General features: G+C 50.8%; 4 protein-coding genes across 4 annotated transcripts; 1 reads left to right on the top strand and 3 right to left on the bottom strand.

Moving 5' to 3' along the window:
- Positions 1–103: 103 nt before the first annotated feature.
- PMA1 (plasma-membrane proton-efflux P-type ATPase) lies at positions 104–3094 on the bottom strand (the record flags this gene model as incomplete). Its single annotated transcript, XM_026758169.1, has 3 exons — positions 104–2308; positions 2368–2598; positions 2663–3094. 3 exons carry the CDS (start codon positions 3092–3094, stop codon positions 104–106), a joined length of 2868 nt encoding a protein of 955 aa, XP_026617909.1.
- Positions 3095–4366: 1272 nt separating this feature from the next.
- On the top strand, positions 4367–6374 carry CDV56_104230 (uncharacterized protein; the record flags this gene model as incomplete). The annotated part of the gene is made up of 10 exons (XM_026757849.1): positions 4367–4397; positions 4484–4587; positions 4643–4904; positions 4960–4990; positions 5050–5131; positions 5210–5247; positions 5297–5394; positions 5463–5857; positions 5961–6126; positions 6181–6374. The coding sequence occupies 10 exons, from the start codon at positions 4367–4369 to the stop codon at positions 6372–6374; spliced, it is 1401 nt and encodes a 466-aa protein (XP_026617908.1).
- Positions 6375–6546: 172 nt separating this feature from the next.
- On the bottom strand, positions 6547–8333 carry CDV56_104030 (origin of replication complex subunit 5 family protein; the record flags this gene model as incomplete). The annotated part of the gene is made up of 3 exons (XM_026757649.1): positions 6547–7710; positions 7783–8160; positions 8247–8333. The coding sequence occupies 3 exons, from the start codon at positions 8331–8333 to the stop codon at positions 6547–6549; spliced, it is 1629 nt and encodes a 542-aa protein (XP_026617907.1).
- A 933-nt stretch (positions 8334–9266) lies between these two features.
- CDV56_103553 (putative RNA-binding protein) lies at positions 9267–13105 on the bottom strand (the record flags this gene model as incomplete). Its single annotated transcript, XM_026757172.1, has 5 exons — positions 9267–10381; positions 10441–11389; positions 11551–11797; positions 12053–12486; positions 12833–13105. The coding sequence occupies 5 exons, from the start codon at positions 13103–13105 to the stop codon at positions 9267–9269; spliced, it is 3018 nt and encodes a 1005-aa protein (XP_026617906.1).
- Between the last annotated feature and the right edge of the window lie 1883 nt (positions 13106–14988).

The following is a 14988-nucleotide window of genomic DNA, read 5'->3' as shown; positions in this document are numbered from 1 at the left end:
GGGAAGTATAACTTGTGAGACCGCTGCATAACAATGCCTGCCAGGAATGCTATAATGGTGCCGCAACGGGGCATGAAATTGTACACACGGAGAAAAACCGAGCCTAGACAGCTTCAAGGATTCTTCTCATGCTGTGTCGAGACCCTTTGGAGCGAAACCACTGGTTGGAGTAAGCCAAATGCACGATCAATGCGTGGCTGCAGGTAAGCTTACCGAAGTCCTCGAGAGATCTCTGTTTCACGCTTCGCCTGAAGCTTTTACCATTCATGAGATTGTCAAAGCCCGTTGAGCCCTGCAGCAGGTAATAAAGACCCCCCATGATGCAGAAGACGCCAAACGAGAAGACCCAGATACGGACAACAGCAACAATCGAGGTTTGGCCACCGACGAACCAACCAAATATGCAGAAAAATGTAGCCACGAGATCAACAACTAGAATGGCTCCCGTCAATTGCCAAGAAGGAATTGATGACCAGAAGGGCCCGTTCGCGCGGGTGATGAAAATGAGCCAATTCTCGGTCAGTGATATCTCGAGGAACAGCACCTCGTCGCGTTCTCCGAAGTTCTGAATGATGCCGCCTTCTTCGCCACTATTCAGGATAGTGGTAAGCGCAACCCAAGTCCCTGCGGCAAGTACAAGACCAAGAAGAATAGACATGCCCCATAGCTTGGGAAGGTTCCACTTCACTGGAGTCTTGGAGTACGGAGCGTTGTCGTAGGCAATGGCAAGTGTGGCAATATCAGCAAAGATGGCAATGAAAACAACGAGCTGTAGGTTGAGACTTTCATTCAAAATTGCAATCCACAAGCCCAGAAAAATCTCGAGGTGCAATGACAAGGCTATCCGATACACCACATATGCATACATGCGGTGAAATATCTGACGTGAAGTCTTCAACGCATCAATTATCGCAGACAAGCCGGGAGCAAGGAAGACAATATCAGCAGCAGAGCGCGCCGCGTCAGAGGATCCTTCAACCGCAATACCAGTGTCGGCTTTCTTGAGCGAAGGGGCATCGTTGACACCGTCACCCGTCATTGCCACAAGGTATCCACGTTGCTGTAGAATCTCCACAACGTTGTATTTGTGCTGCGGAAAGACCTCCGCAAAGCCGTCGGCAGCTTCGACAAAGTCATACACCTCTGATCCAGGCATTGTTCCACCACCGCCGAGACCGAGCCGCTCCGCATTGTACACATTGGTGCCGAGTCCAAGTTGACGAGAAGTCTCTCGGGCAATTCCAACCGCATCGCCGGTTAGCATCTTGATCGAGAGCCCCAGGCTCTTCGCCTCACTGATGGTTTTCGCAGTGTCATGTCGTGGAGGGTCGGAACATGGCATGATACCGAGGATCTCCCAACTGCCCTGGTCGCGCTTGCGAGCAACTCCAAGCGAACGGAAACCGCGAGTTGCAAATTCAGCGACTTTGTTCTTGTATGCAGTATCAATCTCCTCTGGAATCGGGTGATCCTCCTCGACGGTCTTGAGAACGAACAAAGGCGCGCCTTTCACACAGGTCATTCGCCGACCCTGGGGCGACTCCACTACAGCCGTGACTTTCTTCGAAACAGGATCAAATGGATGGAATTCCAGCACCTTGTATTGCGTAAGCGCAGTTTTTGCACGCGGATAATACCGGAGTGCTTTGAAAAATGCTTTATCGATGGCATCCATGCCTTTCTTCTTCCTCGAGGCGGCTAAGCAAGCAGTCAACATGAGATCGTCCGGTTCAACCCCAGCGACAGTGTAAGGCTCTGACAATGATAGCTTATTTTTTGTCAGTGTTCCGGTCTTGTCAGAGCAGAGTATCTCAACACCAGCCAAAGACTCAATCGCCGATAATCTTTGCACAATGGCTTGTTTCTTAGCTAGATACGCAGCACCAACCGCCATTGTAGTCGTGACAACCGCAGGGAGACCGACAGGTACACCAATCATCGTAATGGCCAAGGTGAACTCTAGGATCGTAATGATGCCATTTGAGCGGTAAAAGGACGAAACCCACACAACAAGCAAGGTTATGATGACCAGAACAAGAAGGACAGCGCCGATACCATTGAGCACTTCAGTGAAGTGGCCTGATCCAGAGGACGCAGCATTAACCAATGCGGCAGCCTGTCCGACAAAGGTATAATCACCAGTGGCGGTAACAACGATCATTGCTCGGCCACGCTTGACGGCAGATGATGCGTAACAAGTATCTCCTCTGTGTTTGTCAACTGCCAGGGATTCCCCAGTAATCGAAGATTGATCCACCTGGATAAGGTTGGACGACACTATCCGACCATCGGCTGGTACGATAGTCCCCTTCTCGAGTCAGAAGAGCTCATCCTTTATCTGGTCTAGGGATTTTGGTAGTACAATACCTCCTCGATTCTGACTATATCTCCAGGCACTATCTCCGAGGCATCGATTTCATCAAACTGGCCTTCGCGGCAGACAATTGCTTTGAGAGCGAGTGTTTTCTTGAGCTCATCGACAATAGATCCCGCCTGAAATTCCTGAATGAAGCCCACGGATGCGTTGAGCAAAAGAAGCGCACATATGACACCGAAATCGACCCAATCTCGAAGCCCGGCAGCCAAGACAGCGGCACCCTGTGCTCACAGAATCAGTCGTCTTTCTGAAGGGATGAACATATGCAGCATGATGGTTTCATACCTCCATTACAAACTGGACAGGTCCAACGAAGAAAGACAAAAACTTTAGCAGAAGGTTCTCCTTTTCTTCCTTCATCCGATTGGGACCGTACTTTCTCCGTCGATGCTGAGCCTCGATTTCGCTGAGACCTTTCTCTGGGTCTGTCTGTAGCATCTCATCGGAAACACGACGAGTGATGGCACCTTTGTCAATGGCTATATCATCATTTACGTCAACATCACCATCCACTGTTTCGAGATCGTCAATGAGAGTGTCCATGTTCTCCTCTTCGGCATCATCATCATCATCGTCGTGAGGCATCTGTTTCTTCTCATCCGGCATGCTGGCCACAAGAGGACTTTTTGTGTTCACACCACTGAGCCGGCGAACAGGCTCTGTGTTTTCCTGATTCAGAAGGGCCCCAAGAGGGTCTCTGCCGAACTGACCGACCATTGGGAACGATAAGACAGTAGAGAAGGTAGATAGATCGAAGACGTATAACGTATAGAAGTATACAATATGACTCGGGGAACAATCGACAATAACCTAAGCATAAAGAAGGCTCTGTGAAATATTGACGGAGTCACCCAAGCAGGAGATCACAGAGCATGGGATTGATGGCGGAAGGCGCAGACAACCCATGTAGGGAAGGAAGCAACCTTAAGCAATAAAGGAAGGCTCCCATCTTTTCCTTCTTCGTAAAGTTCATTCAAAGGCTAGACAGTGAGGGTTCAAAGGAATGAGCGCAGCAATAAAGGATGGAGAAGATGATCGGCCGTGTGTCAGGTGCTTGTTACCTACTTGAGAGGAAGCCCTGTCTACCATCGGGTTTCTGTGTCCACTTTTCATTTACATCCTACTGCCTTAGCCTTCCATCCTTACTTCAAACTCCACATACACGTGATGTCTTCATTGACGATCTCAGTGAGTGCAAAGGTTCGTTCTCAGCCTGGAAGCTGAATAGCCTGTCTAAACATGAAAGAAGTCGATTTTGCTGACACCTGTGATTCAAGTGCGATGTGAACACATGTCAAAGAGCGTCGGCAATCTGATTTGACGAAATACTGCGGTTGAAGTAGAAATAAGAGATTTTCTGAGCTCCCTTCTCGCTTATTGAAGCCATCGCAATCGCATTGACAGATCCTGGACGCAATCTCGGGTGGCTGCTGTCGAGCGCACTGGAAGAAGGACTCTTGATGCCGCCAAGGACCTCGTGGATGGCAAACCATTTGCGATCATCGCGAGTGACCGATCATAAACATGGCTACGTACGGTTTGAAGAAAAGCTGTCCTGTCATGGATTGCGTTGAGGAAATAGTACTGACACCTCCATCCCGCCAATTGGAGATCCTCCTCAAATAATTTCCGCTTACATAACCCGGATTTTAGTCTGGACGTCACTGCGGCCAAGGGCAAACAGCTCCCTCTGATGCATCTATATCAGAGAAGTTTCACGACCAGCACGTGAACTTGATTGAAGTGATTTTCCACAAGACCTACATGCTTCTCTGAGAGCCAGGCTACAAAAAGTAACAGGACTAAAAATTCATTTCTGCAAATTTGCACTCCATGAGAACGCAACCTCTGCTGCTTCGGCGAGCTCAGCTCACCTTCACTTGATAATCTTCATAGTTCCGGTACATTCGAAGAAAATTCTCTGTATGAACCGGAATTCTAATTCTCAAGACATAGTCCTGGCCGTCGCTTATCCTTGGGCCCGGCAACATGAATCGGGAGATTCCAGGGTTCTACTATGGTACGTCAATGTCATGATAGTCTCCAGTCAAAGGTTATGTCTGCAAGCGGGGACTCGTGACTGGAACCCTCATTGATACCAGACAGATCCCGACAAGAAGAAATATTTCAAAATTCAGGCTAGCCATAAAGCCGCCCCAGGAGCACAGTACTCCAAGGATGCAGTCAAGAGGAAACGGGTAGAACATGAGGTTGTAGACTTGATCTTAAGCTTCCAGAAGGACCATGGAACTGACCATTTGCTAGAAACGCCAGAGGAAAGTCCACCTCACTCGGAGACTGGCAAAGGAGAAAATCAGAAGGTCACCGTTCGTGCGGAGTCCCCTTCTCGGAATCGAAAGAGAAATTGGAGCTCAACAGATGTCAAAGCCCTTGCGACAAGAGCAACAGGGTCTCACATATGCTAGGCAAATCAGTCGAAAACAATTACATCGATTCGAACCGTGGCCAAGCGATTATACCATTAAGCATGTGCTACGCAACAACCGTTCTGGTATCCTTATTGCCAGTGAGTTCGAGCCCCGGGCTTGTATTCTTATGCCCTACGCTGATTGCTTCCAAAGGTGGCCACCGCGGTGGTGAATCTTCCGTCTCGTAAGTTGATGCTCTCGTGTAAAGTCTGGCGCTTTTCTCTTCATTGACACTTCCATCAGGGTATGTTTTCCAGACTCCGACCAAGAGACCTGGACATACAATCGGACGATGGAGCGAGTGCTCTTCCGAGAGCCGTACAGAGTATGTGTTTTTATCGCTCTTTCCAAAAACGATTCAGTGATGTAAAACACATACTTATATGACATTGTACAATCTCAGCTCTCTTCTATCTCCTTGAGCCATACCGGATACTTGCTGTAAGCCCATGTGGAATCCGCCAAGAGATCAATCGGCTAACAAGATCAGAGCCACGATGGATAGTGGCCCAAATGGCGACTCGTTCCTCGCTCCACGTATGCTGCCTGACCTCGGTGAAGGCGGCGATTATCGCTGGCCTGCTTTCTGTACGTATATGTGCCCTGCTGGCAGAGTTCCGGAGAGCGAACCTTGATTGACGTTCATCCCAAACTAGTCGCACATCCCATTCGCATTCGCACTGAGTCATCCTTGTGGTGCTCGTCACCATGTCCAGAGGGACAAAAAGCACTTTTCGCGATTGGTACATCTGAAGGCCTGCATACTCTAGAAGGATTGGGAAGTTATTGGGCTCTATCCAAGAAGCCATTCGCCAGCGATGTCTTCACAGGAAAGCCAATTCTCCATCGACGTACAGATTCCTCTCACGCGCTTGTTACCAGCGTTGAATGGCTATCTTCTACTGTCATCGCTGCTGGCCTGAAAGACTCATCCGTCTTCCTTCACGATCTCCGCAGCGGGGGGACTGCGACGCGTCTACAACACCCCCATGCAGTCACTAAGATCAGGAACCTCGATCCCTATCGAATCGTCGTGGCAGGTATAAACTCGGTACGCACTTCGGTCATGTCTTCGTTTGTCTTTGCATGCAAAGAATGAAGATTTCGCTTTCCTCCGTTTTCAGGAGAAAGCAAGCTAATAATGTTATCTATAGCTTCAAATGTACGACATCCGTTACGCACCTAACGGTTTGCAGCGCAATCCAAAACCCAACCATCCCCATCACACTTCGACTAGGCCATATCTCTCATTCTCTGACTTCTCACCGGAAGTCATCCCCGACTTTGATATCAGTCCTGAACTTGGGCTATTGGCAAGCGGTGAGGTCACTGACCTTTTGACCTCAGGCAAGCCTACTAATCATATGTCAATAGCTTCCGATGAGCGAAAGGTCCAATTATTCTCCCTTCGTACTGGAGAGCAAGTCTTTTCCCCTCTAACGAAATACCAATACGCAGACCCTATTTCCTCGCTACGGTTTGAATCGGGTGATGGGTCATTGCATGGGCCTCAGACACCCAGTCTACTGGTCTGCTCTAGTGCTACTGTTGACGAGTGGGTTTGGTAGGTAGGTTCTACGTGTATTGACAGTTCCATGACGGATATCATGAGCCTAGAACTAGGCCATTTGTATGTTGAGTCATCACATTATCATGAATTATGATGTAACATCACTTCTGTGGATATAAGCCAGCAATTGGCACTCTAATGAATGGACGCAAATAGTTGATTGACAGGCTTCAATCCAAACCACCCGCTAGCCATTCCCCAACTTCCACACCGATCCCCTTGGCCATCTCCCCGATCCAATCGCCGGAGACATTAACGCACCACTTCTCACCAGCGTCAGAGGTCGTATTACCGCTGCCCGAACCCCCAGCCCCCACCCCCATGCGACTAGAGCTATCCCGACCCGCCGCAGGCACGACAAGCCGGAGGCGCCGGAGCGTAGCCAGCTCCGCGTATATCGCATCAGCAACAGCTGTCATGCGGATAGGATTTGCAGGAGGATTAGGATCGATAGCGTGGTAGATGGCGATCAAGCGCTCCAGGGGAAACGGACGGGCAGTGAGGATTGTAGACGGGCCGGTGATACCGGGGGCGCCCCCGGAGGTGGTAGCGGAGGTGGTAGCGAAGGCGGACTCGAGCGTGGACTTTGTGATGCGCGTCTTCTGCCTCTTGCCCTTCTTGCTTGGCGTGGAGGGGTCTCGGCGGCCAGCTCGGGCGTCTTCGGCCTGCGCCTGCGAGAGGAGTTTCAGGCGTCGTCTGTGATGGGCGCGCTTGTTGCGGGCGGATAGCGACGACGAGGAGAATTTGGAGAAGAAGATCGTGTCGAGGCGTTGCGGGGTGTGCGAGGCGAGGTAGGCGGAGGTGAGGATTAGAGTCGGGAAGTAGGGGAGGGAAGGGAGTGGGGAGGGGGCCGACGCGGCGGTCAGCGAGGGTTTGAGGCTGGAGGTGGAGCTGGAGCCGTTGGTCGTGGGGACGGAGTCCTCGGTGACGATGTGGTGCACCAGCGCTGCTTCGCCTTGCTGGCGGAACAGCGCGCGATTCTTGACCAGCAGCCGGGAGAAGTCCCATTCGTTGCCTCCCGGGGCTGTCTCGCCGTTGACGATTGGCGAGACGAATTGCGGCCAGAGTTTCTCGCATATCGACCGGAATATAGGTATCGAGCTGGCCGTGGGCCCGACCAGCGAGTCGTAGACGGCAGATACGAAATGGGGGTATAGCTTCGCCGCGGTTTCCTGCGGGAGTCGGTCGACTGGGGGCGATTCGAAGTTCAGGATGATGGCAGTGGCTTCTTTGCGCGTGTACGGAGGGAAGCTGATATGCGGGACAGCGGCAGACTGCAAGAAGAGAGGACGGGGTGTCGAGCTGAGAATCAAAACGACACAGAGTGAGGGGATCTGCTCGACGCCCAAGAATCGAGTCAACAATCATCGTCCACACCAGTCGATCTCACATGAACACCAACTTACCACCTCCCCAAGCCTAGCCAGCGCAGCAAGAAGCGTCTGCGGCGCCTCCCGCTGCCTATCAATCTCATCCAGCACAAGCACAAACTTCTCCGTCTTCTTCCCGGCATTCGAAGCGAGGCACTCGGCAAGCAGCACCGCAAGCATACTGACATGCTCGCACCGACCCTTTCCGAACTTCTCCCACTCGTCCTTGAGCCCCAGTGCCTCCAGCGTCGCCCAAAGAATCTTCGTCAGCAGATGGCGACCCGTGATACACTCCGTGCTCCGAACAATGGCGTGCGGCACCCCAAGGGAGGAGAGGACGGCGCGGACGATAGTTGACTTGCATGTTGCGGAGATACCGTGGACAACAACCGTAGAAGGGCTAGATATCCCGGGCTAGAGGGCAATGTCAGTCCAAATTCAATACGCGTGTCTCATCCCTTGGCGCGGATAACAAGCTCAGGGGAATTGAACAAACGTACTCCGAGAAGACAGGCGAGCTGCCTGGTCTGGACCTCTCGACACGGCCATCGCTGGCTGATTGACCGGAGATTCTCCGCGCGGAGCATAGGGGTAATGGAGGATCAGCGAGAGTTGCCTACGCACCAGCTCTGAAGCTCAAGCAACGAGGTATATCTCGTATGCAAATGATGTGGATGTGTAGCTCACTGAAATTATATTATGGGGAAAGACGCGCGGAAGCCTTTCACATGCCAAGTCACGTGCATACTTGACAAAATACTCCGTGCCGCTTATCGGTTTGCGAGATACAACTCGAGGATGGCGTCTACAAGCTTGTACATAGGAAATTGTGATTGCAAGGAGTATGTCACTTAAGAGTATGGGTACATCTATTCTACCGAATGTGCTATTGTGACAAGCATGGAAGAAAAAGACAGTAATCAGAGATAAAGACAACAAAAAGCCCTGAACTGGCGGAAAACAGATGGAAAATGTTGCCAGGGCCATATTTCCTTGCTGAAAAAAGAAGCCAGCTCAGGGACCAACATGCAGCCTCGTCTCAAATCCAATCACTGTCCTGCCCTCGCGGTTGGAGGAGCCAAGCTCCTTAACCAGCCGCACCGCCAAATCTCGAGGTGATTGTCAATAGCCAAGTCAAACGAAGAAAAAGGAAGGCCAAAAAAAGACAGATTTGGAATGGAAGGAGCTAAAAGCACATATGAGGATCATAAAAGGTGTTGTATGCATGTGTGACAAGATTGCAGTAGCAGAGGCCAATATGCAGGGTAGTGTTTGCAGAAAAGTACAAGGCATAATGCACGCGTATGCATCGTCATCACTGCATCATATCATCAAGAAATTGCACAAAATGCAGATGGATTGCATGGAGGTAAAAATCTTGTTGCGGTATCAAAAGCCGTGTCCCCCAGGTTGACATTGGGTCGAGGTGGCCGTAAGTCATCAAAAGATCGTAGCATCATCTCAATATGAGTACAGTGCGGTGAGCAGGAAACTGACGATCCGGGGCACAGCGTAGCTGATTAAAAGTAGGCGTACAGCTGGCTCTGAGCCCCGAGATTGCCGTTCGGCTGCTGAGCAGCAGGGGCATAAATGCCGGAGGAATTCTCGCTGGCACCGCCGGAGGTAGTGTTGGAGGCAGAGCCAGAGCCAGAGGCGGGCACGAAATTCTGGGTTGCAAAATGAGGTCCAACAGTAGGAGCAGGGAATGAGTTATGTTGATACAAGAACGGCTTCTGTGGGCCTTGCAAGGGACCAGGAAGCTGGGCAGAGTTCATTTCGTTCGGGGTCACCTGTCCGCTGGTCGCAGCGCTTCCCCTACCAGAGCCCTCGGATGCCATCATCTTACCGGCAATGCGGCGACCATGGGGAGTCTGTCGGATTGTAGGCAGGATCGGGCGAATCGCGTCCACAATGCGAGCTCTAGTTTCGGGGTCGGCGAAGTCCATGGCAGTCTGAACGACGTAGTTGGCAAAGGAGTCGCGAAGCATCTTCTCAAGCTCGGCTCCTGCCAGCATTTCATCGATCATCTGACGCCTCATCTGGAACTCGGCGGTACGAAGGCACTTCTCGATCACGTTGGAGCTGAACTTTTGCTTCGACAGAGCCGGGATGTTGCCACGGAAAGCCTGGCAGAGAGGCTCCGTGAAATGAGGCTCCGCAAGATCCAAAATGTATTGCACGACGTAGTTACCAAATGGATCCTGGACCAAAGCAAAAGCATTGGCGGTAATCTGAGCGATCAAACGAGCCCTCTGCTCGCCAGAGGCGTGGTCAATGCAGCGCTGCAGGACACAGCATCCGTGACGATGGGTGCCGACGACCACACAATTGCCTCCAACCGCGTCGTAGATAAACTGCGCGTCTTCTGCAGAAAGACGGTTCAGACACTTCTGAATGACGTGGTTGCCATTCAGATCCTGAACCAGCTCCACGACATGATCACGTAGAGCCTGGATGACCGTCTGGATCTGTTCAGGGGTCGAGATAAATTCAATCATCTTCTGCAAAGCTCTGGTACCATGCTGGTTCAAAGCTATCTTCACAAGTTGATGAGCAGCGTTATTGATCAGAGCGGTTCGCTGCTCGTCATTGGAGTACTCGAGCAGCTTCTGGCACAGGTAGTTGCCAAAGGGATCTGTTAAAACAAGTTAGAAGACAACAATTTCGCATGCAAGTAGGGTAAGCTTCACGAACCAGTCATTAGTTCAACAACATGCATATGGGTTTCGTCGAATATGAGTTGAACGTGTTCAGGACTACGTTCCTCCAGCTTTCTTTGCAGGTACCTACAGCCATGCTGATCTTTGCAAAGAGTGTACAGTTCGCCCCGATAATGCTCCAGCGGGAAATTGGTGAACCGAGACAGTTGGTTAGAGTCCCCGTCACCGCTTCTGCGAGCAGCGACGCCTTTGGCTTGACCTTCTGCTAGTCGATAGTTGCCGTAAGGAGGATAAGCACCATAGGCGGCGGCGGGGTTGAAGTTCTGAAGTTGGCCGTTAACCTGAACAGGGTTTCCCATGTATGCTTGGATTCCATAGCCATAGAAAGGCGCTGGGAACGCAGTCATCGTAGCCGGAGCAACCGTGTTATTGGTCACGGCGGCAGTAGTAAGCTGGGATCCAAAAGGAGGAGCACTAGCCTGCAAGGGGGTTTGCTGATTCAGGGAGTTCTGAGGCTTGGGCTCGTCATGTTGCGAGGCGTCCTTCTGCTGAGTGCCAATGGAACTGGTTGGAATCCTACCCAGATTGGTGTTGTGTTGCTGAAAACTCTCGGCATGTGCCTTGGGTGGCGTAATTGCAGGGTTGAAGCCGTCGCCCTTGACAGTGGGTAGATCGTTCGTAGAGTAGGATGTCTGGAGCGGAGTGGGACGGCTCGAGACAGCTGGACCCATATTTCCGTGGCCTCCCTCCTGGCTGTGGAAGAGGTTTGCTTCCAGGGAGTGTCTAGCAACGTGACGAGCAGTGTTGGACGCTTGAGCGTGGCTCTCGCTGGTAGAGTTTCCGAGCTGGTCAAGGCGGAACATGTTCAGTGCGTTCTGTGGCATGCTCTGGTGGGAGGAGCGATGGCGGTTGTGTGTGTTCCAAGATTCTGGATTAGGGGTTCGAGAATTTGCTAGATCCAACGCGTCCGAGTTTGCAGACAGCTAACCATAATGATCAGCAAGATCGACCAGATCGACCAGGTGCAGAACGAAACAGGAAAAACGGTGACCATAGGGTGTGAGCGGGGTCAGAAGAAGGAACTTTGTGTGGAGAAAGGAAGTAGGAGAAAGTCCGTGCACAGGATGAATTACTAGAAACTTACCAGACCAGAATCGTTCCTGCGAGACAGGGTAGGAAACTTGTCGTCAGGATCTGTCAGTTTGAGGTAACTCTTGATGTCAGGAGTAGGGATTCGATCCTCCTCTGTCACAGTGGCTCTGTCGTCCTCGTTGTGGAACAAGTACTTCGCAGCAGAGAAGGAGTCCAGGCCTGAAGTGTTGCTGAACGCAGCGATATTGGGACGAACCTGCGATCCTATACCAGCGGAAGGCATTGAATAGCGGTGGATCCTGGTACAAGGAGTCAGTTAGCGTTAGCTACCCCAGATTTGACAATGATGCAGCAGGCCATGGACCAATGAGCGCATGTGAGGGATCTCAAGCAAAAGGACGCTAAGCGAGCAACACGTGAATGCAGGCCAACAGTAGCACATTCGCCAGATCTAGTGAAGAATTCCAGAAGAGCTTATCCAAAGCAAGCTTTTTCCAAGCAACCCCAGCAGCAACAACGCAAGATGTGGGAAAATGTGGGAATCAGCTACTTACGAAGGTCCAGGACGAAAGGGAGAAGCAGTTTCTTGACCAAAGTCCTCCTTTTCGGAATTTCTACGAGATCCAGGAACCGAATGAACAGAAAAACGATTGGTAGGAGTCTGAGCAGAGCTGTGGGTTGGTTGACTTGGAGGAGATGTAACTTGAGAAGGTGCGAAGACGTTGAAAAAGCCGGGAGATGAGGTCACACTGGAGGTGGAGAAGCGAGTTGGGCGAGTGAATGCACCAGCAAAGCCATTGTCACGGTACTCTGGGGGAGTGGTGGGCTCGCTGACTGGTCCCGACAGTCCAGCTTTGGCCAAGTCTCTGGCCAGCTGATCCATCTCCTGCTTCTCTTTCTCGTGCTGCATGTCCAGCAGCTTCATATCTTCTTCGAATCTTCTCCTCTGCTCGCGCATATACTCTATATGCTGACGTTTCTTTTCGAACTGGAGCAGAGTCAGAAACATATACAAGTAGGGACCAAGGTATCAAAGCAAGCACGAAACGCGCATTTCAAAGCAACATCACACCCCAAGGTAAGGACTCCATGCGCGGGGTACGTTGACAGTCAATTGAGGTTGGTGAATAAAATAGTAGCCAACTGTGAATGACTACAATAGTGGGAGGGGTGGAGGTGGGGCTCGCTCAATAGGGGGATGCAAAACAGACAATAGCAGAGCGCATGGGACGAAAAGCAAGCACTACAGGGCGATTCAATTCAAAATCAAAGGGCCGGCGCAACGTTGACCAATCTGGGCAAAATACAATAGCCTATTGATATGGAAAGCTTACCGATGAGAGCAAATCTAGTGGATCGGCGACTTGAGAAGAACCTCCAACTTGGTTCAAGTAGCTCCAAGAAGAGAGCTTACTCGAGTCCGTGGTGAATCGCCGTTGGAGGTTGGCGCGTACATCGCCCGACGGCCGCGAGAAGGCCGAAACGAAACTGGTATGGCCCGGAGAGAGCGAGTTATAGCCGGGCAACGTGGACTCGGAGGGAGGAGATCGCGGGGAAGGGAAGCGCAGCTCATCGAGGCGTTCACTCAGCCCATTCTTGAAAGCCATCTTGGGCAGGCTAGGGCAGAATTCGCAGACTAATACCATTCAGGGGTTGAGACAAGTTAGAGGACAAGTTATATTATAGCATTTTTGGGTAAGACGAGAGATTTAAGGAAGCAATATCAACGACTGAGACCGATTGCCATCTGAGCAGACGACGGCTTTGAAGGCACAACCGCCAGGAGACAGGGAGGAGACATCGGTTGGCGGTGTGCTTCCTCGGACAGCAGCGTGCAAAGTAAGGAGTTTCAGAGGGGCTGAGGGGTGAATTCGGCGGAGCAAATCTTCGGGGAAAGGGCCACGACTCACAGACAATGAACGCCTCGAGAGCCTATATCTCAGGATTGGGAGGGGTTTCGACCGATAGTCGTCTGGTTGAACACGAAAAAAAGCGATCGTTTTGTCGATTTCAGGCAGTGATTTGGATTCCCGACAACGTGGTCCTAAACGGTGCGGAGATCTCAATCAGTGGTGTTTGAATCACAAGGCGAGCATTGGCACTCATACGGCTGCTTTATCCGTACTCGCTCGAAGAATCGAGCGGCAGGAGGCGATGAGGATAAAACGAGTGAACGATATATAAGGAAAGTATATCCAAAACCAAAACGATGAAGGGGAAAATAGATGTTATACAGAGGATTTGGAGTGAAAGGAAAAGGCAAAGAGGAGCAAGTGAGCCAGAAGGGAGAGGGAAATAAGAGGGGAACTAACTATTAGAGACAAGCGGGCGCGGCTGGGACTGCCAGAGCGGGGATTTTGAGGATCTATCTAGTCAGAACAGAACCGATTCGACTTTTTCTGAAAACAGATTCTTTGAGGGGATCTTCATTGTTACGATTATTACTGTTATTAATGTTGATTTATTCTGATTTTTGCCCGTTGATTTGATTTGATGTAGCTATCTTCAAGCTCCTCGCTGTGGACGACGATAACGCAGCAGGTCATCACCATCAAGTCTAGTACTTAGTTGGAGCTGCATATCCCTTGGGGTCTGTGAGTTGGAACATCCTAGCTCTTCTCTTATTTTCTGGAGATCTTCATTGATCGGATGATAGATACCTAAGGTACGGACTACGCTTCTTGGGTAGTCCCTCTCTTGGCCGACGAGCAAAGACGATGACTTTTCCATCGCCAATTCGCCATGCAATTAATTAATGAGATCCTCAGCCCTTTCCAAGTCCAAGTCCAAGTCCAAGTCCAAGCAAGCACGCTGGTGAGCTGTCATCTCTGTTGATGGCAAGCCTCGTCGAGACAATGATTATCTTTCTGACGGATCCAAAATGAATGACTCCTGGACGGCCCTTGATTGGACCTTGCATTGCTACTCCCTGTGCAGGTTTTGATGCTACTGCACGCCTTTGTTGGGGTGTGATGGTAGCTCTCCCTGGGCGGCTGACTGGGCTTGCTGCGGCTTGTCAGATTGGTCCTTATCTTTCTTCATCGTCGGCCGCTTTGAAACCATCCCCAATAGCTCAGACAAACATGCTCTGTAGCTTTGATCAATCTCAGTACTTCATAGACAGGCTCGTGCAAGGGCAGCTGGATTGTGCTGGTTGAGAGCGTGGCCTCTGCACGTCTTTCTCTACATTGAGTGGAGACACTGAATTATTCCACAGATGTGACAGCAGAATGAGCAGATCACATCTAGCCAGTGTAGGCTGTATCTAGTCCCCCTTTTATTATTCCATCAAAGGAAGACTTGACAAATCAAAGAGCGTCAAGAGGAGCATAAGAAAATGCTACAGGGTACAATAGAAACAATATTGCCCATTTAATAAAAATCTCGGTTTCAATAGACACCTGGTAGTGGCTCCTTGCAAGATATTGTTCTGGCAATAGGTTACCATTTCTGCAAAGTTCTCACTCGTATTCAGGGCAATCAACTCCTA

Source organism: Aspergillus thermomutatus (assembly GCF_002237265.1).
Source record: "Aspergillus thermomutatus strain HMR AF 39 chromosome Unknown NODE_15, whole genome shotgun sequence".
Lineage (NCBI taxonomy): Eukaryota > Fungi > Ascomycota > Eurotiomycetes > Eurotiales > Aspergillaceae > Aspergillus > Aspergillus thermomutatus.
Note: the sequence above shows the minus strand (reverse complement) of the source record. Positions and strands in the feature narration are given on the sequence as shown.